The sequence below is a fragment of the Schizosaccharomyces japonicus genome (assembly GCF_000149845.2).
Source record: "Schizosaccharomyces japonicus yFS275 unplaced genomic scaffold supercont5.3, whole genome shotgun sequence".
Classification (NCBI taxonomy): Eukaryota; Fungi; Ascomycota; class Schizosaccharomycetes; order Schizosaccharomycetales; family Schizosaccharomycetaceae; genus Schizosaccharomyces; species Schizosaccharomyces japonicus.
In genome coordinates this window covers 409,361-427,376 of record NW_011627862.1, presented here as the reverse complement: position 1 = coordinate 427,376, position 18,016 = coordinate 409,361, and the positions used below count along the sequence as shown (strand labels likewise).

Here is an 18,016-nt window from a genome sequence, read left to right as displayed (position 1 = left end):
CCACCAAAACAATAATATTACTGAGCCAAGCAGGACTTGGAATTGGAACCCACGAGCACTGCCATTTTGGGAATAGAAATCATTCGTTAGGCAGAAACTCGCTCAAAATGTCATCAAAAACGACGGAGGGGCATCAATCTTTTGCTTCTTTTGAGCTGGATCCTAGACTGTTGCGTGCAATTGAGAAAAATGGATTTGAAACGCCTACTCTTGTTCAGTCAAAGGCAATTCCTCTTGCTTTGAAAGGCCATGATCTGCTTGTGCGTGCTCGTACAGGTTCAGGAAAGACTGCTTCTTATTTGATTCCCATCATCGAGCAAATTCTTCGGAAAAAAGAAAGCAAAAGTTTGACTACAGGTGGTATTCTTGGTCTTATACTTGTTCCTACTCGTGAGCTTGCTCAGCAAGTGATGAAGGTTTTGGAAAAGCTCACGGCTTTTTGTAGCAAGAATATCCGTTTTACAAATCTTGCATCAAACGTATCAACAGCCGTTCAAAAGCCATTACTGCTTGACCTCCCTGACCTTGTTATTGCAACTCCTAGTCGAGCTGTCGCTCACATTACCGCTGGTAACATGTCACTCAACGAACTATTGTACTTGGTCATTGACGAAGCAGACCTGGTGTTTTCATTTGGCTACAAGGATGATATTGTGACGCTTACGAAGTCTCTTCCACAGGGTTGTCAGTCTTTCTTAATGTCGGCTACGCTGAACGACAATACAGATTCGCTGAAGGGTCTCGTGTGTCGCAATCCGGTAACACTTAAATTAGAAGAAAGCGAGGCTGAAGGACAGTTGACTCAGTACGTTGTGAAATGTGGTGAACAGGAAAAGTTTCTTCTTGCATATGTGCTGTTCAAACTGTCTCTTATTAAAGGAAAAATTCTTGTGTTTGTAAACGAAATTGATCGCTGCTACCGCTTAAAACTTTTCCTTGAACAATTCGGTATCAAAAGTCTTGTTCTGAATTCAGAACTCCCCATTAACACACGTATGCACATTGTTGATCAGTTTAACAAGGGTCTTTACCAAATCATCATTGCTGCAGACGAAGGCGAACGTGATGACGAGGGGGTAGAGGAACAGGCAAACACGGAAACTGAAGCTCAGTCGTCGGGCGAATCAAAAAAGAGTAAGCATGGTAAGAAGGACAAGGAGTATGGCGTTGCTCGCGGTCTCGATTTTGAGGACGTTGCATGTGTCTTGAACTTTGACATGCCCACAACTACGAAATCATACATTCACCGTGTTGGTCGCACTGCTCGAGCGGGAAAACCCGGTATCTCATTAAGTTTCGTTGTGCCAAAGAACGAGGTTGGCAAACACAGGCCCACGACTCTCGCAAGCTGCAAAAAAGATGAACGCGTGCTGCATCGGCTGGAAAAGAAGGGCATTGAACTTGCTCCGTATAAGTTCAATAAAGAGCAGACACAGGCGTTCCAATATCGTATGGAAGACGCACTTCGTTCTGTCACCCGTGTTGCTGTGCAAGAAGCTCGTACAGCTGAACTTAAGCAGGAAATTCTCGCGTCTGAGAAGCTTAAGTCGTATTTTTCTGAAAATCCAGATGATCTTGTTTCATTAACCCATGACACTGCGGCCAGTGTACGGATGGCCCGCACACAAAAACACCTGAAGCATGTTCCAGACTATTTACTTCCCAAAGGCAAACAGGCAGTTGCTGCTGAAGTTGGTTTTGTTCCATACACAAAACAGAACGGGCGTAAGCATGTACAACGCTCTCGGACTCGTGGAAAACAACGTTACGATCCTTTGCGTACGATGCGTAGGAAATAGTTCTGCTTTTAGATGTTTGACTGGCGATTCAAAAGTGTAGATTGTTTTGGGAAATGGGATTGATACGGTAGGTTTCAATTTGTGAAATAGATTATGCATTACAAAACTACGTAGACTGTCTAACTGTAAAATATATGTTCCTATACTTATCCGGAAGAGGCGTCACCGAATCAAGGTTTTCACATGCATAAACCTAAAATATATTTTTCCGTAATCTAAAAAGCCAGCATTGACAATTAGTGAAATGTATTTCCCTTACAAATGTATTGTTTAACTCTAGTCATGTCTTTTAAAGAATTTTGTACTTGTGCTCTGCCTGAAAACCACACTTCCACTCAGTGCTAAAGTCATTCTGGCAAACAGAGCCTCGACTGCCATGGATAATATGTCTGAAGGTTCTTCTTCATCATATCATGGAAAGAGACCGCGTTCTCTGTCTGAGGATTCGTTTATGTCTTCAGAAAATGAAGTTCTGAATGAACACATTTCGTCCCCGCTTCAATCACCTGTCTCAACTTTGAAACAATGTCCTTCGATTGATGATCAAAAGAAGCTTCTTGGAGATACGATTGAAGAGGAAAGTGAACTGGAGGTTGGAGATGTTGAGTACGTTTTGTCTTATTCTTGGTACCAAAGCCTCTGTGAACATCTCTCCGAAGGTGGTCCAGACCCTGGTCCTATTGACCAGAATGATATTACGGATGAAGACACAGGTGATTTAGAGCGTAATTTGCAGGAGGAGTCCGACTTTGTGCTGGTGCCTGAACATGTTTGGAAGATTCTGATCTCCTGGTACGGTCTCAATGGAAAGTCATACCCCAGAAATGTGATTAATCAAGGAACCGAAGACTCTTCGCACCTTATTGTCGAGGTTTATCCGCCTCGTTTCCGTTTGGCCCTTCTCGTTTTGCCCAGTGAAGACTCGAAAAAGTTTTCTGCACGAGAAGATATCCCACTTGTAACGTTTTCTTCAAAATCTAGTATTAAGAACTTGCTTAAGGCAATCAAGGAAACTTTTAATTTGGACACTGATGAATTTCGTCTTTGGAGATTAGAAAGTGAGACACTTTCTAAACCAACTATTGACCCGTCGTCTTTCATCAAACTCGGTTCACGCGAATTGCTGAATTTCACGGACGTGAATATTTCACTTATTGATGCTGAAATCGACAGTGATACTGACTTGGTAATTGAGTGTACTGTGCATGGAAATTGGCCCGTAGATCATGCTTTACGTGTACAATACATGGTCCAACGTGCTTCAAAGAATGGAGGACAAGCAGATGCGGAAGCAAAAAGCAAAAAAATGGGCCTTTGTGGATTGGCGAATCTCGGCAACACCTGTTACATGAATTCTGCTCTCCAGTGTCTTTCTCACACTCCGGAACTAGTTGATTTTTTCCAGAATCAGGATTGGAAGGAACAAGTGAATGAAACAAATCCGTTGGGTACAGGTGGTCAAATTGCTTCCGTGTACGCTGATTTGATTAAGGCTTTGTATTCTTCGGAAGCAAAGGATTTCTTTTCCCCCAGACATTTTAAAGCCGTTGTTGGTCGTCTCAATCACTCATTCATCGGATACCAACAACAGGATTCCCAGGAGTTTCTAGCTTTCCTTTTGGATGGCTTGCACGAGGACTTAAATCGTATTCAACAAAAACCCTATACAGAAAAACCAGACTTATTTGAAAATGATCCTCAGAAGATTATCGATACTGCAAACGAGTGCTGGAAACTTCATAAGATGAGAAACGATTCAGTCATTGTGGACACATTTCAGGGTATGTATAAAAGCACGCTTGTTTGTCCTGAATGTAATAAGGTTTCCATCACTTTTGATCCATTTATGGATTTAACACTTCCTCTTCCGGTATCCCAAAATTGGACCCATACCGTGCTATATGTACCTAAAGACATAACACGCAAACCGGTTTCAGTGGAAGTCGTTTTTGAGAATAAAAGCGCAACCATTGATACCTTACGGAATTTTGTTGCTGAAAAGGTCGGTTGTGAAGATGCAGCAGCGCTGCTGGTCGCTGAAACATATCGTGGTCGTTTTTATCGCTATTTCACGAATGTTAAATCGTCAGTAATGATGGATATTTCTGAGGATGACGAAATCTACATCTACGAGCTGGATCGTCCCTTCGATCTTAGTAACAACAAAAACTGCATTGTTCCGGTGTATCACGAAGAAGAGCTTGAAATGACATCTTCCTATGAAGGATTGCCCTTCCTTTTGGTGCTGGATGAGGAAGAAGCCTGTGACAAGAACGCTATAATAAACAAAATAACTACCAAGTATGCCCAGTTTACCACTTACGATATCCAACAAGAGGAAAATCGTCAGAAGCTCTTTGAAAAGGTCAATGCAGCAACTGAAGCCAACATTGAATCTCTATTTAAGGTTAATATTTTCCATGATCGGTCGGAAAAGTTGCCCACTGGATGGTATATGCAAGCTTCAAACAAAGTGAGCCTTGATGAGAGACTCTCCAAACAAATTGAAAGCGCAGATGAAAGTCAAGTTGCTTCTCCGGTGTCTGAAACAAAATCCGATGAAGAGGCAATGGAGGAAGATGACACTGAAGATGTTCCTGAGGGACCATTAATGTTACCATTGGCTCCCATGGAAAAGCTTGCCGGAAAATTGGTTCAGGGTGATGTACTAGAGTGTTCATGGAATGAACATGTTTACGCTGAAGTGTTCGGCGATTTTGTTGCTCCAACAGGCTTGGGCCGAGCACTATGGACGGAATTTGAACGTATCGAGGAACGAAGAAAGCCGGAGGAGAAGAAAGACATTTCTCTGGACGATTGTTTGAATGAGTTTGAGAAAACAGAGCAACTTAGTGAGGAGGATCCTTGGTATTGTCCCAATTGTAAAGAATTCCGCTGTGCTTATAAGCAAATGGAACTTTGGTTCGCTCCAGATGTCCTTATTTTTCACTTGAAACGTTTCAGCAGTGAGAGACGGTTCCGCGATAAAATCGATGTTTTGATTAATTTCCCTATAAAGTCTCTAGACCTTACAAACCGTATTGGATCAAATAAGCAACAGAACAAACCCAACGAAACCATAGTTTATGACCTTTTTGCTGTCGATAATCATTACGGAAGCCTTGGGGGTGGTCATTATACAGCGTATGCCATCAATTCGACAGACCAAAGATTCTACTGCTTTGACGACTCTCGCGTTTCGCCTGCTACAGATGAAGAGGTTGTGTCCCCCGCTGCTTATTTACTCTTTTATCGTCGTCGTCGGTCTCCATCCTCTGATGCAAAGTAGAAATGTTCTACGAATATAAAGGCATCCAGAGTTTGTGTGGGTCGTTTTCACTGTTGATACATTCATGATTGTTTTAAATCGGCTAGGCGTTAATAGAGAATATTTCAAGAATTGGCATTACCGTATTAAAAGGAATGAAGGCTCGTTGCGATGAACACAATTTCTGACCTTGCTGAATTTGGTCTCTACCGAACAAGTCTAAGTAATCTATAAGACTGTAATTGCAATTATATATCTGTCGACTGGCCATGAACAGTTTCAAATTAAGCGGACATCGTACGAACTATTCGGCATGTACTTTTTAATCTGTCCCGCCTTTTTGGCTTATTCCTTCGGATGAATTCTTCAAATTCTTCCAGTCGTTTTCGGCTACTCGCCAACACCACTTTGACCGCGCATTCTAAACATTTACTAGATTCAATCCATTACTGCTTGAAACGCAAATCTTCGAGCCTTAGCGACTGCAGTTGAACTATATTTGTGTTTCTGTAGGAGATAGGTGCACTACCATGGCTGTATACGATGCTTCACAGCTCGAGAAAATGAAGGAGACTTTTACTATTGGCATTATCGGTCTCGGTGATATGGGCCGTTTGTATGCCAATGTAATTAGTAAAGCTGGTTGGAAGTACGTGATTTGTTTTGTCTTGTTTTTTTACTTTTTAGATTTCTATAATGCGACATACTAACAGAAATGAAGGGTTAACGCTTGTGATACTCCGGACAAGACAGAAGAACTGAAAAAGGAGTTTGCACCAACTTCTATATGTATTATGGACGATGGTTTTGCGGTGTCCCGTGCAAGCGATTACATTATTTACAGTGTTGAAGCTGAAAAAATTGACGCTGTTGTTGGAAAGTATGGGCCAGCTACTAAAATGGGTGCTATCGTTGGAGGTCAAACATCTTGCAAGACCCCGGAGATTGCTGCTTTTGAAAAATATTTGCCTGAAGACGTTCAAATTATATCCTGTCATTCTTTACATGGTCCAGCTGTTAATCCCAAATCGCAGCCTCTCATTATTATTCGACACCGAGCTTCTGATGAAGCCTTCGCGGTTGTCAACTACATGTTCCAATGCTTTGGTTCGTCTCTAGCTTACCTGAGTGCTGGTGAACATGACCGTATAACAGCCGATACGCAAGCGGTGACGCATGCTGCTTTTCTTACAATGGGCGCCGCTTGGCATTCTAATCAACAATATCCATGGGAAATTAACCGCTGGTGTGGTGGAATTGAAAATATCAAGATGAATTTGTCCCTGCGTATCTACTCAAGCAAATGGCATGTGTATGCTGGACTTGCTATTCTTAATCCTTATGCCAGAAAGCAAATAAAACAGTATGCTGCTTCGGTGACGGATCTATACAAGTTGGCCGTTACCGGTCGTAATGAAGAGTTTGAACGCCGTGTTCGTGCTGCTGGCATTGCTGTTTTTGGTGAACATCGAGACCACAACTACAGTGGCTTACTGTTAAGTGACGATCTTCTTGATCAATACAGCATTTCTAATGTACCAAATGACAAGACGGTACCCAACAGTCATCTCAGTATTTTGGCAATTGTAGACTCGTGGGCCAAGCTTGGCATCAAACCCCAAAAACAAATGATTTGTTCCACTCCTCTGTTTCGCTTGTGGGTTGGCGTCGCTGAGTACATTTTCCGCCAACCTGAAATGCTTGACCGTGCTATCAAAGTGATGCTTCGTCAGAGCGATTTTTGCAGTGACGACTTGGAATTTGTCATTGCAGCACGCTCTTGGAGCGATTGTGTTGAAAACGGTGATTTTGATACCTACAAGAAGAGATTCCTTAAGACGAAGGAGTACTTCCGCCCGCGTTTTGAAGAATCCCGAGTCGTTTGCAATGCTATGATATCCAAACTAATGGAAAACTTACACAAGTAAATTGTGTGCTTCCTAAAAATTAACAACTACTTTCCGTTTATATTAAGCTGTAAATAAAATGATAACTTTAAGGTGTGGGAAGCAATTGCAGCGCAAATTTAGCGTTATTCCGTAATTCCTTTCCAACGGTATCCGATGCTGCAAAAGCTGAAAGTTGTGCTGGAACGCCAGCGTCTAACAGCTTTTGTTTCAGTTCAGGAAACATGTTGTTCTGCAGAAGAAGGATGCTGACAAAAATGTCTTCGGCAAATACCACAGGAAGGTCTTTCGCGAGGGTGAATGTATCAATAATAACCTGGCAGATATCAAATTTTAATAAATAGGAGCAGTAATTCCAAGACGCGTCGTCTGACTTGGACCGAATGAGAAGTTGTTTTGCGATGGCGAGGTACAACCGCTTGACTTCCAAAGAAACATTATTGTCTTGACTTGTGTCCCAAGTATGAAGAATCTCCAAGACCTGATTCTCGTTCACGAGGATCATGACAAGCTCTGTTCATTTGGGCGTTAGCAACGTCAATCATACATTTGCAGGCATTCTTTAACACATACCATTGATGCACAACCGTAGACAGGATATTGCCAGATAGTGAATCTGTGTGTGAGAAGCTGTCGAAGCCTTTTTTAAAAGATCAATGAGGAAAGGGGCTACGTGTTTACGATTCGGTTCTAAAGCCTTGTTAATAATCATTGGGCGTAAACACGTGCGCAATAGTTACTCACCAGAAATGCAGAAATGTCTAAATGAAGCCAAACACCCGTGCAGAATCTCCATATCGCCAGCGTTAGATCTCGTGACCTCCATTATCTTAGGTACGAAGTTTCGTTGTACAAAGACCTGAGCGGACCGTTCTGTTTTATTAATAAGCTGTGCCAATACAAGATATACAACATGATCTTACCGCTCCGAGACAGGTTGCCGATAAGCAGCAATACAGAGGCCGTCAATGTAGTGTCCTTGTTCATAAAGCCCCAGCAAAAATTCACAACAGATTTGGGTTCATAGTTTACCAATGATAAACACTCATCGTTCTCGCCAAGAAGAGGGAGCAGCAGCAAAGCACGTTGCCGCGCCTGTGCGTCGGTTACTAAAAGCATCGCTTGGACACATTTCACAAGCGTCAAAATATCTGACAGGATATTGCTGGCCAAAACCGCATTGCTGAACATTTTTTGGAACACAGCAGGCCACGCGGCATCTTCGACAGTGATCATTTCGGGTAATAATTTAGCGGCAAGATAAACTGATTCAGGGTCCTCGGTAAAAGGAGCCAGTATCTCGAACAAGTTAAAGAATATAAAATTATACTGTGATGCATCGGAATTTGGCTTTTGGGATTCTGCACACCAATATTGCAGGATGGAGTTCAACAAGCCGGTCGATGCTGCTGCGGGATGTAGTTTTTCTGTATCAATAAGTACATTATGTACAGCGATACAGCAAAGTGTCTTCGCCGAATCGTGACCCTTGAAAATGCGGTGTAGTATTGAAAAGCCATTTAACTTTGCAAAAAGCTCGCGATTGCTGGGTTCGTTACTGCATACGTTCGCGAGAAATCGTACAATTTGTTGAATCATGTCTTCCGTCATGAAAGGAGCGCTTTGAAGAAAGATCAATGCATCTTCTAGTTCACGTTGAAACAAAAGTCGTTTACCCTCTTCACGAGATTCGTCCGCCAACCGTTCCCACTTTTTTAAGGCTGCTCGAAAGGGCACAATTGTGACATTTCCCTCACCGAAATCCATTTTCAATGACAATTCAAACAAATATCGCAAATTCCGCAGTAAACCAACTCAACGACTCTATAAATAGGAAACTCCGTTTATGCCAAAGCAAGTCCAAAAAAGACCTCAGCAGCAATCTATAAGTAGCAAAAACTTAACGAAAAAAATTAACTAGAAAGTTCCAAAATCTGCAGCCAAATTAATGTCTCAGAACAAACTCGTCCTATTAGGCTGCAAACAGAAGCGAAATCGACTGTTTTAACGTACGAGCGACAATTGAGAACCAGAATTCTAGACACAGGACAATTGTGAACGTGTAGAATTTAACGCGTGGCATTTAACGTCGTTTAATGGGTCCTAACGAGGTGGGGTCACCCCACCCCCAAGGTAAACTCACCACCATAATCGTCGTCGAAGAGGCAAATCGAGATGATAATGACTTAGCAGGGCTGCCAGCTGTCAGCCTAAATCCTTCCAATGTCTTCAGAAACAAAACGTGGACGGCCTCCTACTAGGCGACAACACCTCTTCACGAAAGATTGTGCGTTTTTTTAATGTTTAAATCATAATAATTGAATTCACAACTAACGTTTTTTCTCATAGTAAAGTCATTAATGTTTGCGTTTGGTGACGACATAAACCCCGCGCCCGACAGTGTGAACGTCCTTGAGGAAATCGTTGTGGACTACATCAATGAAATGGTAAGCAGCAGCAGTGTTTGGGGCTTGTTCGTGCAAATCACAAAGCTCGAAACCAAAATTATAAAAAAAAAAAAGAAAACTCCCAAAAAGCGTATTACGGGACGGATAATTGTTCTAGCGTTTGACGAGTGTGCAACTAACAGAGGCTTTTTCTTAGTGCCTTGAAGCCGCCCGGATTGCCGGTAATCGGAACAAAGTGAAAGTTGACGATTTCAAATTTGCTCTGAGAAACGACAGCAAAAAGCTCGGCCGTGTGGAAGAGCTCCTTGTTTTACAGAAGGTTATTGCAGACGCACGCCGTATCGTCGACTGCAACGCAGATACTTAACGTTACTGTGTCAAAGAATTACCTTATTTTCTTTCATAGGCGACCGGATTGCACACCATCGTAAGTCGAGCAAAGACAAACATACAGCAAACGCATAGATATACAAATACAGACTCACTCATGAACAATAATCATATCTTCTTTCTTCAATGTATGGGACAGGGTGTTGAGTGCAAAGACAAGACGTTACCCACAGCGTTCATGTCTAAGCTTTGTCGGCAGCAGCAACAGCAGCAGTGCCAACAAGGTGTAAGGGTCATTCGTAAGTTAATGAAGAGGGGCGTACGTATGTTTTACACATGCGGAAAGGAAGGTCAAAACTGAAAGGAAGTACAGGCTAAGGGGAAGGAGGAAAAAGACAGTGGTAAACGGTGTAATACCTATCGCAAACAGCATCACACCTCTTCTAAAACCATAACTGTGTACGCAGTGTGTTTGTTGTCTTGTTTTCAATGGTTCAGCGTCCGTGCTGCGGGCAAAACACAAAGAGACACTTATGTGCAAAAGTAATAAATCATTAGGTCCCACATAACCGAACGAGTTTGCGCAACTCGACCAAGATTTGGTCGTAGTGGGCCCAGAGCTTCTGTTATCAGACAGAACCCCAGCGCGTTTCTTGTTTAATGATGGTGTGGACGCTTCAGCGTCTTCATCGGTGGTTCTGCGTACTCCAAGCAGGGCTCGGGTGCGTCTGGAGTAACCTCATTTTCATCGTAGCAACAGCATTCAATTCGTTGCACGTACGGTGTTTCAAGCGCCTCTCTGGCTGTAAAACGTTTTGAAGGGTCAGGAGTCGCCATGCAGAAAAAGAGTCGTTGCAATTCCTCAGGCAACTCCGGGAGAGGTTTAAAGTACGGCATGGACTTTGAGATGCGGATGTTTTGAACATCGCAGATGAGGTTGTATTCACGCCAGGACTTTAAGTATCCAGCAAACCGTAAGTCCGAGTTTATGGGTTTGCGAAACGGAAGAGTACGGAAAAAGATTGAATATAAGACAATGGCAGCAGACCATATGTCGGCTTGGAAAGGATTGTACTCTTTTCCGGAAAGAAGTTCGGGGGCCATATATGGATCACTGCCATACACACCCGAACTTTTTGCTGTCCGTATGCTTTCTTCGTCACCCGGATCACAGCACACATCGCAGGCACCAAAGTCTGTAATGCGGATGGCGCCATGTGTTGTCAAGAGGATGTTTTCCGGCTTCAGATCACGGTGAGCTACACCTTGAGAGTGAATGTATGTCAGTCCCCGAAGGAACTGTTTGTAGATACACTCCTTGTCAGCACGATCTAGACGGGAGTTGTTATTTTCAATGAAAGAGAGAAGATCTCCCCGAGGACAGTAGTCCATAACCGAGCACCAGGTGTCGCTGTACAGTGGGAAGATGTGAGAGTCCATGCACAGGTCGTATGCCCGGATCACGTTGGGATGCTCCATCCGTGATTGCACAAGCCATTCTGAGGTCAGTTTGGCAATGTACTGTCGTTCGTTCTCTGCGTCGCCCTTCCGGCGATACGCCTTGACGGCAAATTTAAGCTTCTCCTCGCCGGGCTTGGGGGATTTGAGAGCAACGACTTTAATGACGGCTGTTGCGCCGCTTCCGATCTGGGTGCTGTCGAGGGGGAGGGTGTACTTGGTAGAGAGACGAGGGACGATTTGGCGGGCGTAGGGAGGGATGGAGGAGGAACGGAGCTTGCGAGGAACAGGTGTGCGCGAGTTGACACGAGAGGAAGCTACCGAGCTAGCCTCCGATCTGTCTGTAACAGAGGCGGTGGACAGTCCGCCGGTGGAACGAACTGCCGCAGGAGCTGCCACACTACCCTCCATCTTGTTGTCCGCCGCCGACCGTGCGATGCTTTTCGCGTCTGTCTTCGCGTCGCTTTCGGATTCGGAGCCCTGTAGGGAGCCCGGTGCAACCCTCATGTCGCGGAAACTAGCGTTGATGGCATTCGTGAAAAAGTCGTACTCGGGCGAATGGGGCCAGTCTTGAGAGGAAGTGGGCGAGGAAGTAATTAACGGCTGCGAGGGACCGGGCTTGAACATGCCACAGGACATCATACTGCTTGAAGATTTGGCGGAAGTATTTGAAGAGATACTTCCAGCATAAGCATTACGCTTTGCTGTGTTTCTATCGCGTAAATGAGACAACCCGGGCGAATGAATTGGCGAACCAGGACTAGGTGATGTAGTAATTGGCAGATCAAAGTAGCCGACGTTGTTGGAAGAAGGGTGAATGGATCGAGACTGCATGCTATTCAAAGCTTGCGTGCGAGCAGGTCCATGTGGAACTGAATGTGCCAACTGACGCGGGGGGCGAGAGGCCCGAGGGGCAGCAATCGGCTGAGCCTTGGTGCCAGACTCCAATTCACTTCGTAACGGCGATGTTTTCATCGAGCCACCGCTAGACGAGCCTGAACCGGTTGGCGGCTGTGCCTTGCGACTCGTATGGCCATGGGGTTCGGCCTTAGAGTCGGCCTTCGAGTCGGTCTTAGTGCCCGCATGGTGTTTTGACGCCTGCGAGGCCAAATTCAACGACTTCGAACTGTTGTTTCGATGGAAAAAATGGCCGCCGAAAAACGATTTCTTCGGTGAGGTTGGAGACGGCGTTTTGTCCGCAGCGTGCGCAGCGTGACGGGACTCGCTGCCGCTTCCTCCGTCTTTCGGTGCTGGAGGGACAAAAGCCATAGACTCTGTCGTGTGGTTTCGATAGTCCTCATGAGGAGCTGTGTTGTGATGCCCGCCGAACAGGTTTCTCAGGTGTCCCGAGCTATGCGACCGGAGCAGAGAATGCTTGATTTTTGATAAACCGCGGTGAGCAGCCGGCGGCTTGCTGCTACCTTCTGGTGAACCATTCCTCATCGCCGATGAGGCAGTTCCAGGAGAGGCCTTTCCGTGTCTCATCGTTAGGCTCTTTAATGGCTAATACAACTTCTCGCAATGAGATGTCTATGGAAGCTTGAAACAAAGTCGCAGTAGGCGGTGCGTACGTGGTTCAGTTCGATGAATGACGATTTATTTGGACCGATTTGCCGAATACCGAGAACTGGGCAGAGGAGTGGAGGTTCTTAGGTCTCGTTGAGACTCGTAACTGTTGTTGCGGCGACTGTATGGTTAATGACACCGAGTGGTGTAGGCACATGCACGCCTATGACACCTTATGACTTGGAGAGTGTTGGACGGAGTATGTTCGCTAGTTGGAACGCCGGCGGCGAGGGCGTTAGCAGGGGCGAGCTGCTGCGTTGTGTGGACAAATTCGTTCTGGCACGGTGAGTGGTGATGGGGCTCGTTGGAAGGAGGAGGTGTGGAGCCGAGCAGCTTCTTAGTACACCATAGGAAGAAAGGGGAGAGAAGACACAAGGGCGTTGCGGGAGAAAGAAAATGAAGCGGTCACTGCATAGTGGACGCGGAGGACAACGCCTCAGCAGTGGAGGCCGAGGCCGAGGGCGTGACGTTGCGCCGGGAAAAAATCGCATTGAACAAAAGACGTCGGCGGCGGCTGCTGGCACCGGCACTGAAGCGAAGAATTCCAGAAAATGGATGGCTGCAAGGACTCAGTCAGCCAGGCAGCAGCAGCAGCAGCAGCGGGAAAAGCTGCTGTCTTTTCCTGTTGAGGCAATGGAGAGTGACGAACGAGAACACAGCCGCACCGCTGCACGAGCAAAACGGTTTGCGGCTTTTGAGTCTGGCAACCGGTACAAAGAGCTACGGCTCCGGAGAGAGAAAGAGCAGGCTGAATGGATTGCTCGACAGTCCTCCAACTGGCGAGAAAACGAGACACTCGTAGGCACATGCATGGACATGTGTCCAGAATTTGAGCGAGAGGAGCGGGAGTTTCACAAATCGGTGCATCCATTCGAGCTGGATCCTGTTTCGAAGCGGATAGCCAGGGACAAAGCCGTCAAAGCGTACCATCGTCCTGCCGCCGGTAACGGACCCATTCTGCCCAGCGACGTTCGGCCGCCAAGAGTGCTGAAAAAGACTGTGGACTATTTGCTTCGTGATCTGCTTCAGCGGCACCAGTTCCAGGAAGTGCATTCTTTCCTGCGAGACCGTCTGCGTGCTGTGTGCCAGGACTTTTCCGTTCAGGCCACTATTTCAAAGGAGGCCGTGTACGTGCATGAGCAAATTGCCCGGTTTCACGTCGTCGCCATCAATGAACTCAGCCAAGATCCACTGTTCAGTATGCAGCAGGAGCTTGAGCAGCTTAATAAGGGTAGGTGTCGTTGCGGGGAACGCCGTCGCTGAGCGCTTCCGTCGCATTCGCTTTTCCTTTTGCTAACACGTATAATAGTTCTTTATGTGCTGGATCAGCTTTACAATGAACGTCGTTGTCGACAGAAAATAAACAAAAACGAGGCCGAGTTTCGGACGTACATGATCCTGCTCGACCTTCCTAATCCGTCCATCGTCGTCGAATGCCAGAAATGGCCGATTAGCGTGCTTCAGGAGAGCCGTGTTCAGGCAGCCTTGCGTCTGCATGCACTGGCACAGAAAAGCACACATGCCCAAACATCGTACTCCTTTCTGGGGAAGACCTGGAGCGCCAATGCCATTCCCACTGATGCAGCTGTCAATCTATACACGCGTTTCTTCAAGATTTTACGGCGAGACCAAAACGTCACGTTCCTGATGGCATGTTTGCTTCAGCTGTACATTCCTATTGTCCGACAAGGTGCGTTGATGGGAATGCGTCGCTCGTTTCTTTCAGCTCACGCTCCATATCCTGCACAAGACTTAAAAACTGCACTGGCGTTTTCCACGGACGAGCAGTTGCTTCAGTTCTGTAAATTGCATAATCTGAGCATGAACTTCGATCAGGACAATGGCGAACTCGTTCAAATAGAGCTTTCCAAGCGAGCTAAGTTTTCGGGTAAGAATGCTTTGGCTTGTGTTCCGTTACAGAACTCCTTTTGTTTCTCTGAACAGCAACACACACATCGCTTTTGTCGCATTATGCTTGCTAACACAGCTGTTTTAGAGCCGAGTGCGGTAACAAAGGATATTTATGATGCCTCCTTTGCTCAAATCAAACGACCAAATGCGTCTTTGTCCGAGATCATATGCTTCGCTGGTCGAAACGATAGACAAAGACTGCAAGGGGTCAATAGCACTGCTTAGTGGGATGGAAACGCGAATAGTTATTTCTTTTGTTTTTCCCTTTTAAAAATGGAAAGTCTCGGCTTGGACGTGAAGTGAGCCAAAAATGGTCAAAATCTTGAGGTGAACTTGCTCTATACTTTGGTTCCCGTCAATCATGAGCCATGAGTCGTCATTCTTCCGCTCTTTCACAAACTCTTGTCTCAGTAGGGCGTATTTCTCAGCGACAGTGCGTTGAAAGACGGGCAATTCGTACCGTTCATTTCCAAAACCTGCTCGTTTCGAAGCAATATTGGGGTCTACCTGGAAAAACAGCACGATGTCTGGAGAGGGAAGACCTCTTTCGGGTTGCTTGCACCAATCCCAATCCATTCCCTAAATCGTGTTCAGTAGTTAGTTGTTTGATTCACTTTACATCCACGTGTAAATGACTATCTCGTACTTTAGCTGCCGAGAATGCGACTCCAGAGAAGCTGTACCGGTCGACAATGCAATGAACTCCGTCTGCAAGTGCAGCTTCAATGGTGGACGCGAGTTCCCACCGATTTGCTGAAAAAAGCAGGTGGATGGCCTCGTCCGGAAGTTTGTTTTTGTTCTTTAGATACGCGTCAATTTGCTTTCCGATTGTTGTTCCACGGTCTGAGGTGTTTAATTAGTCAAGGTTTGTTTTTTAGTACATTGAACTCGTTCTCTCACCAGGAAAACGGAGGAGAATCGCCCGTTGTCCGCGGTCAATGAGCGCCTTCTTCAGCAGTTCTGCCTGCGTAGACTTTCCAGAGCGATCCAATCCTTCGAAAACCACAAATTTTCCGCGCATTTTCTACTTATTGGGAGGATATGTGTAAAGGTCAAATGTACATGGACTTGAGCAGTCGGTTCAAAATGCAGTCGCGTCGCGACGCGTCGGGTAACCTTAATTTGGACGATATAGTTTCTACAAGCGCCCGAGTGCGACTATGCGGAAATAAGTTCCTCTACGCTAATAAGAATTCTTTATTCCATGCGCTTATACAGTTCAACTGCTTCGTTATTACTTTCAAATTTGGAACTGAGAATAAAAAAGAAATCGTTAAATAACATGAAAACAAACTAAACAAATTCGTGGAGTACACATCTGTGTCTCTCTCAACAGCAAAACGATCATTACATAAGTTTAGGGTTTCAATGCAGAGAAACGGAGACGTTTGTATTGAACAAACCAACGTCCATCTTCCCTCTCGGAGACGAACTTCATTGCTTGATAAACAAAATCAAGCAAGTCTTGCTTCCACTCGGGAAACGCCGAGTAAAAGTTGAAAGCAAATGTGTCTATCCATCCACGGACATCATCAACCAGAGGCGTTGGGCGATCAAATATACCGATCGACTCAACTTGGAAGCCAGCATCTTCCAAGAGTTTCATATAGCCTAAATCAAAAAAAAATGTTAGTAAAGTTGTATCAATCACAAAGAACGAAAGACGTTATTTTTTCAGTCTCACCATGCTCAGAACCAAAGTAAAACGGACACAAGTCGTCAATCGTCTCTCGAGGAACACCACGAGAAAGGTAAAATGCGTATATACTGGTCATAGCTTCAGCAACATTTCCAAAACCTGTTTGAAACAATTCATTAGCAAGACACGTTCCCTAGTACTCCAAAAGCAAACAACAACAATAAAGAACGTACCTCCCGCTTCAACAACAAAGCGGCCGCCCTTTCGCAAAACACGATGAACGCCTTGCATAACAATTGCACGTTCTTCGGGTTTCCGAAGGATCCAGTGAAAAGCCGCGTTGCTGAAAACTACGTCAAAGCTTGCATCGGGTAAGACGGTTTTTGCCTGCAAGATGTCTTGACCAGGAATGCGATAGACTTCAAGCGCCTTTGCTTTGGCCGCCTTGAGCAAGTTGTCGCTCGCATCAACGCCGATGACATGAGCGCATTGCGAAGACAACTTCTTAGTCAACACGCCGTCACCACAACCAATGTCCAGGACGCGATCGGTGGGCTTCAGCTTGGCCATCTCGACAATGGAGCTTGTCATTTGAGGCACAAACGACGCATTTTTAACATATTTTTCTGCAGACCAAAGATCTTCAGTAACCATAATGAGTAAAGGACTTCTTTGAATGTTCAGGATTTCACGAGAGAAAAGCAAGAAATTGCAGACTGTTTTATAGCTGTTTTCGTTTAAAAAAAAAAGGGAGTATCAAAACAGACAGGAGGAAATCTGATTGTTAGCGATCACGGTAAGGAGACGCGAATTCGTGATGGAGACATGACAAGTAAAAGCCTGAGACGATTGGACGTGCAAATGAAGAACACTGATATTCTGTTTTTTGCAAACATCTATAATAATAATAATAGTACAAGTGTCTCATATCCATCATCTATCATTCATTTTTTAAGCTGCGTATTTTAGCGGCATTATTGTGGTTGCTTTTCTGGATCTGAGCCAGTGATAATGGCACCAATTTGCGGGATAAAGAAGCCGGTTTTCGGTAAAAGCCTTGACTAGCGACAGCACACAGCAGTTGTGACGATATCGGCCGTACGGGATGAGAAGTAGGGCGTGTCTGCTCGACAGCAGACTGCGAACGACCGTGTGAGGCATTCCCTGCTACATCTAGATGCTGCGAAGAACCCTGCTGCGGACGGGCCGGCTCAGAGGCTGTTGTATGGGATCGTACTAATTGAGTTTGGGGTTTGAGATTAGCGGATAACCGACCTTTTACGCTTGTTTGAGGTTTCAGGCCCTCCTCAGCCGCATGACAAGCGCGTACAGTGTCCAAAGGACGTTCAAACTTCCACCTTGTCGGGTTACTAGTATCAGGTACTACTCAACGTTAGAAACTACGTTTGCAAACTTTCTTTGCTCCGTACCTAAAATGCTTGTACCAGCGTAGTCGCGTTTCACTGGTTTAGGTTTCAGTTTAGGTTTGACGTATTGATGTTGTGCAAGTGCATATGGTTCAGGCTCGTAAAGAGCAAAACAAGGATTTTCTGGTGAATTGAAAAAGGTTTTGTGCTTGTGTGACATGAAGGGTGTTTGGTAGAGGACAGAAGACGAGTCTACAGCTGCTCAACAAGTACGCGTTTCGCGCGTACCTCGACGTCACGCGTTTCCTGTTCAGACAAAGCAACAGCAGAAGCCGGCAGGCAGACGCGTGGTGACACGAAACA

The 18,016-nt window shown here is 45.3% G+C and overlaps 10 protein-coding genes across 10 annotated transcripts; 5 read left to right on the top strand and 5 right to left on the bottom strand.

Moving 5' to 3' along the window:
- Position 1: 1 nt before the first annotated feature.
- On the top strand, positions 2 to 1,965 carry SJAG_04650 (ATP-dependent RNA helicase Dbp9). The gene has a single exon (XM_002175702.2). It carries the CDS (start codon positions 108 to 110, stop codon positions 1,797 to 1,799), a length of 1,692 nt encoding a protein of 563 aa, XP_002175738.1. The 5' UTR covers positions 2 to 107; the 3' UTR covers positions 1,800 to 1,965.
- Positions 1,907 to 9,058, bottom strand: SJAG_04653 (hypothetical protein). Its single transcript, XM_002175705.2, has 5 exons — positions 7,898 to 9,058; positions 7,719 to 7,847; positions 7,548 to 7,664; positions 5,210 to 7,487; positions 1,907 to 5,170 (listed from the first exon to the last, which is right to left on the bottom strand). Exons 1-4 carry the CDS (start codon positions 8,739 to 8,741, stop codon positions 7,063 to 7,065), a joined length of 1,515 nt encoding a protein of 504 aa, XP_002175741.1. The 5' UTR covers positions 8,742 to 9,058; the 3' UTR covers positions 1,907 to 5,170; positions 5,210 to 7,062.
- On the top strand, positions 1,987 to 5,545 carry SJAG_04651 (ubiquitin carboxy terminal hydrolase Ubp12). Its single transcript, XM_002175703.2, has one exon. It carries the CDS (start codon positions 2,176 to 2,178, stop codon positions 5,086 to 5,088), a length of 2,913 nt encoding a protein of 970 aa, XP_002175739.1. The 5' UTR covers positions 1,987 to 2,175; the 3' UTR covers positions 5,089 to 5,545.
- SJAG_04652 (prephenate dehydrogenase Tyr1) lies at positions 5,479 to 7,095 on the top strand. Its single transcript, XM_002175704.2, has 2 exons — positions 5,479 to 5,716; positions 5,789 to 7,095. Exons 1-2 carry the CDS (start codon positions 5,598 to 5,600, stop codon positions 6,993 to 6,995), a joined length of 1,326 nt encoding a protein of 441 aa, XP_002175740.2. The 5' UTR covers positions 5,479 to 5,597; the 3' UTR covers positions 6,996 to 7,095.
- SJAG_04654 (transcription factor TFIID complex subunit Taf13) lies at positions 7,030 to 9,899 on the top strand. The gene is made up of 3 exons (XM_002175706.2): positions 7,030 to 9,261; positions 9,324 to 9,421; positions 9,579 to 9,899. The coding sequence occupies exons 1-3, from the start codon at positions 9,198 to 9,200 to the stop codon at positions 9,747 to 9,749; spliced, it is 333 nt and encodes a 110-aa protein (XP_002175742.1). The 5' UTR covers positions 7,030 to 9,197; the 3' UTR covers positions 9,750 to 9,899.
- Positions 9,900 to 10,369: 470 nt separating this feature from the next.
- SJAG_04655 (HAL protein kinase) lies at positions 10,370 to 12,655 on the bottom strand (the record flags this gene model as incomplete). The annotated part of the gene is made up of 1 exon (XM_002175707.1): positions 10,370 to 12,655. One exon carries the CDS (start codon positions 12,653 to 12,655, stop codon positions 10,370 to 10,372), a length of 2,286 nt encoding a protein of 761 aa, XP_002175743.1.
- Positions 12,656 to 12,954: 299 nt separating this feature from the next.
- Positions 12,955 to 17,219, top strand: SJAG_04656 (nuclear export factor). The gene is made up of 3 exons (XM_002175708.2): positions 12,955 to 13,967; positions 14,046 to 14,624; positions 14,733 to 17,219. Exons 1-3 carry the CDS (start codon positions 13,133 to 13,135, stop codon positions 14,870 to 14,872), a joined length of 1,554 nt encoding a protein of 517 aa, XP_002175744.1. The 5' UTR covers positions 12,955 to 13,132; the 3' UTR covers positions 14,873 to 17,219.
- On the bottom strand, positions 14,915 to 15,668 carry SJAG_04657 (thymidylate kinase Tmp1; the record flags this gene model as incomplete). The annotated part of the gene is made up of 3 exons (XM_002175709.1): positions 14,915 to 15,226; positions 15,294 to 15,490; positions 15,548 to 15,668. 3 exons carry the CDS (start codon positions 15,666 to 15,668, stop codon positions 14,915 to 14,917), a joined length of 630 nt encoding a protein of 209 aa, XP_002175745.1.
- On the bottom strand, positions 15,818 to 17,117 carry SJAG_04658 (methyltransferase). The gene is made up of 3 exons (XM_002175710.2): positions 16,520 to 17,117; positions 16,332 to 16,445; positions 15,818 to 16,258 (listed from the first exon to the last, which is right to left on the bottom strand). Exons 1-3 carry the CDS (start codon positions 16,938 to 16,940, stop codon positions 16,005 to 16,007), a joined length of 789 nt encoding a protein of 262 aa, XP_002175746.1. The 5' UTR covers positions 16,941 to 17,117; the 3' UTR covers positions 15,818 to 16,004.
- A 7-nt stretch (positions 17,220 to 17,226) lies between the features above and the next one.
- On the bottom strand, positions 17,227 to 17,873 carry SJAG_04659 (fungal protein; the record flags this gene model as incomplete). Its single annotated transcript, XM_002175711.1, has 2 exons — positions 17,227 to 17,669; positions 17,717 to 17,873. 2 exons carry the CDS (start codon positions 17,871 to 17,873, stop codon positions 17,227 to 17,229), a joined length of 600 nt encoding a protein of 199 aa, XP_002175747.1.
- Positions 17,874 to 18,016: the final 143 nt, after the last annotated feature.

Bases quoted from the DNA above. Each gene is read 5' to 3' on its own strand.
- SJAG_04651 (XM_002175703.2), top strand. From the start codon at position 2,176: ATGGATAATATGTCTGAAGGTTCTTCTTCATCATATCATGGAAAGAGA.
- SJAG_04650 (XM_002175702.2), top strand. From the start codon at position 108: ATGTCATCAAAAACGACGGAGGGGCATCAATCTTTTGCTTCTTTTGAG.
- SJAG_04652 (XM_002175704.2), top strand. From the start codon at position 5,598: ATGGCTGTATACGATGCTTCACAGCTCGAGAAAATGAAGGAGACTTTT. The intron at 5,717-5,788 runs GTACGTGATTTG...ACAGAAATGAAG, and splicing joins ATTAGTAAAGCTGGTTGGAA to GGTTAACGCTTGTGATACTC.
- SJAG_04656 (XM_002175708.2), top strand. From the start codon at position 13,133: ATGAAGCGGTCACTGCATAGTGGACGCGGAGGACAACGCCTCAGCAGT. The intron at 13,968-14,045 runs GTAGGTGTCGTT...CACGTATAATAG, and splicing joins GCTTGAGCAGCTTAATAAGG to TTCTTTATGTGCTGGATCAG. The intron at 14,625-14,732 runs GTAAGAATGCTT...CAGCTGTTTTAG, and splicing joins CAAGCGAGCTAAGTTTTCGG to AGCCGAGTGCGGTAACAAAG.
- SJAG_04653 (XM_002175705.2), bottom strand. From the start codon at position 8,741: ATGGATTTCGGTGAGGGAAATGTCACAATTGTGCCCTTTCGAGCAGCC. The intron at 7,848-7,897 runs GTAAGATCATGT...TTAATAAAACAG, and splicing joins CGGCAACCTGTCTCGGAGCG to AACGGTCCGCTCAGGTCTTT. The intron at 7,488-7,547 runs GTATGTGTTAAA...CCAAATGAACAG, and splicing joins TCTACGGTTGTGCATCAATG to AGCTTGTCATGATCCTCGTG.
- SJAG_04654 (XM_002175706.2), top strand. From the start codon at position 9,198: ATGTCTTCAGAAACAAAACGTGGACGGCCTCCTACTAGGCGACAACAC. The intron at 9,262-9,323 runs GTGCGTTTTTTT...TTTTTCTCATAG, and splicing joins ACACCTCTTCACGAAAGATT to TAAAGTCATTAATGTTTGCG. The intron at 9,422-9,578 runs GTAAGCAGCAGC...GCTTTTTCTTAG, and splicing joins TGGACTACATCAATGAAATG to TGCCTTGAAGCCGCCCGGAT.
- SJAG_04658 (XM_002175710.2), bottom strand. From the start codon at position 16,940: ATGGTTACTGAAGATCTTTGGTCTGCAGAAAAATATGTTAAAAATGCG. The intron at 16,446-16,519 runs GTACGTTCTTTA...TGTTTCAAACAG, and splicing joins CTTTGTTGTTGAAGCGGGAG to GTTTTGGAAATGTTGCTGAA. The intron at 16,259-16,331 runs GTGAGACTGAAA...TTTTTGATTTAG, and splicing joins TTACTTTGGTTCTGAGCATG to GCTATATGAAACTCTTGGAA.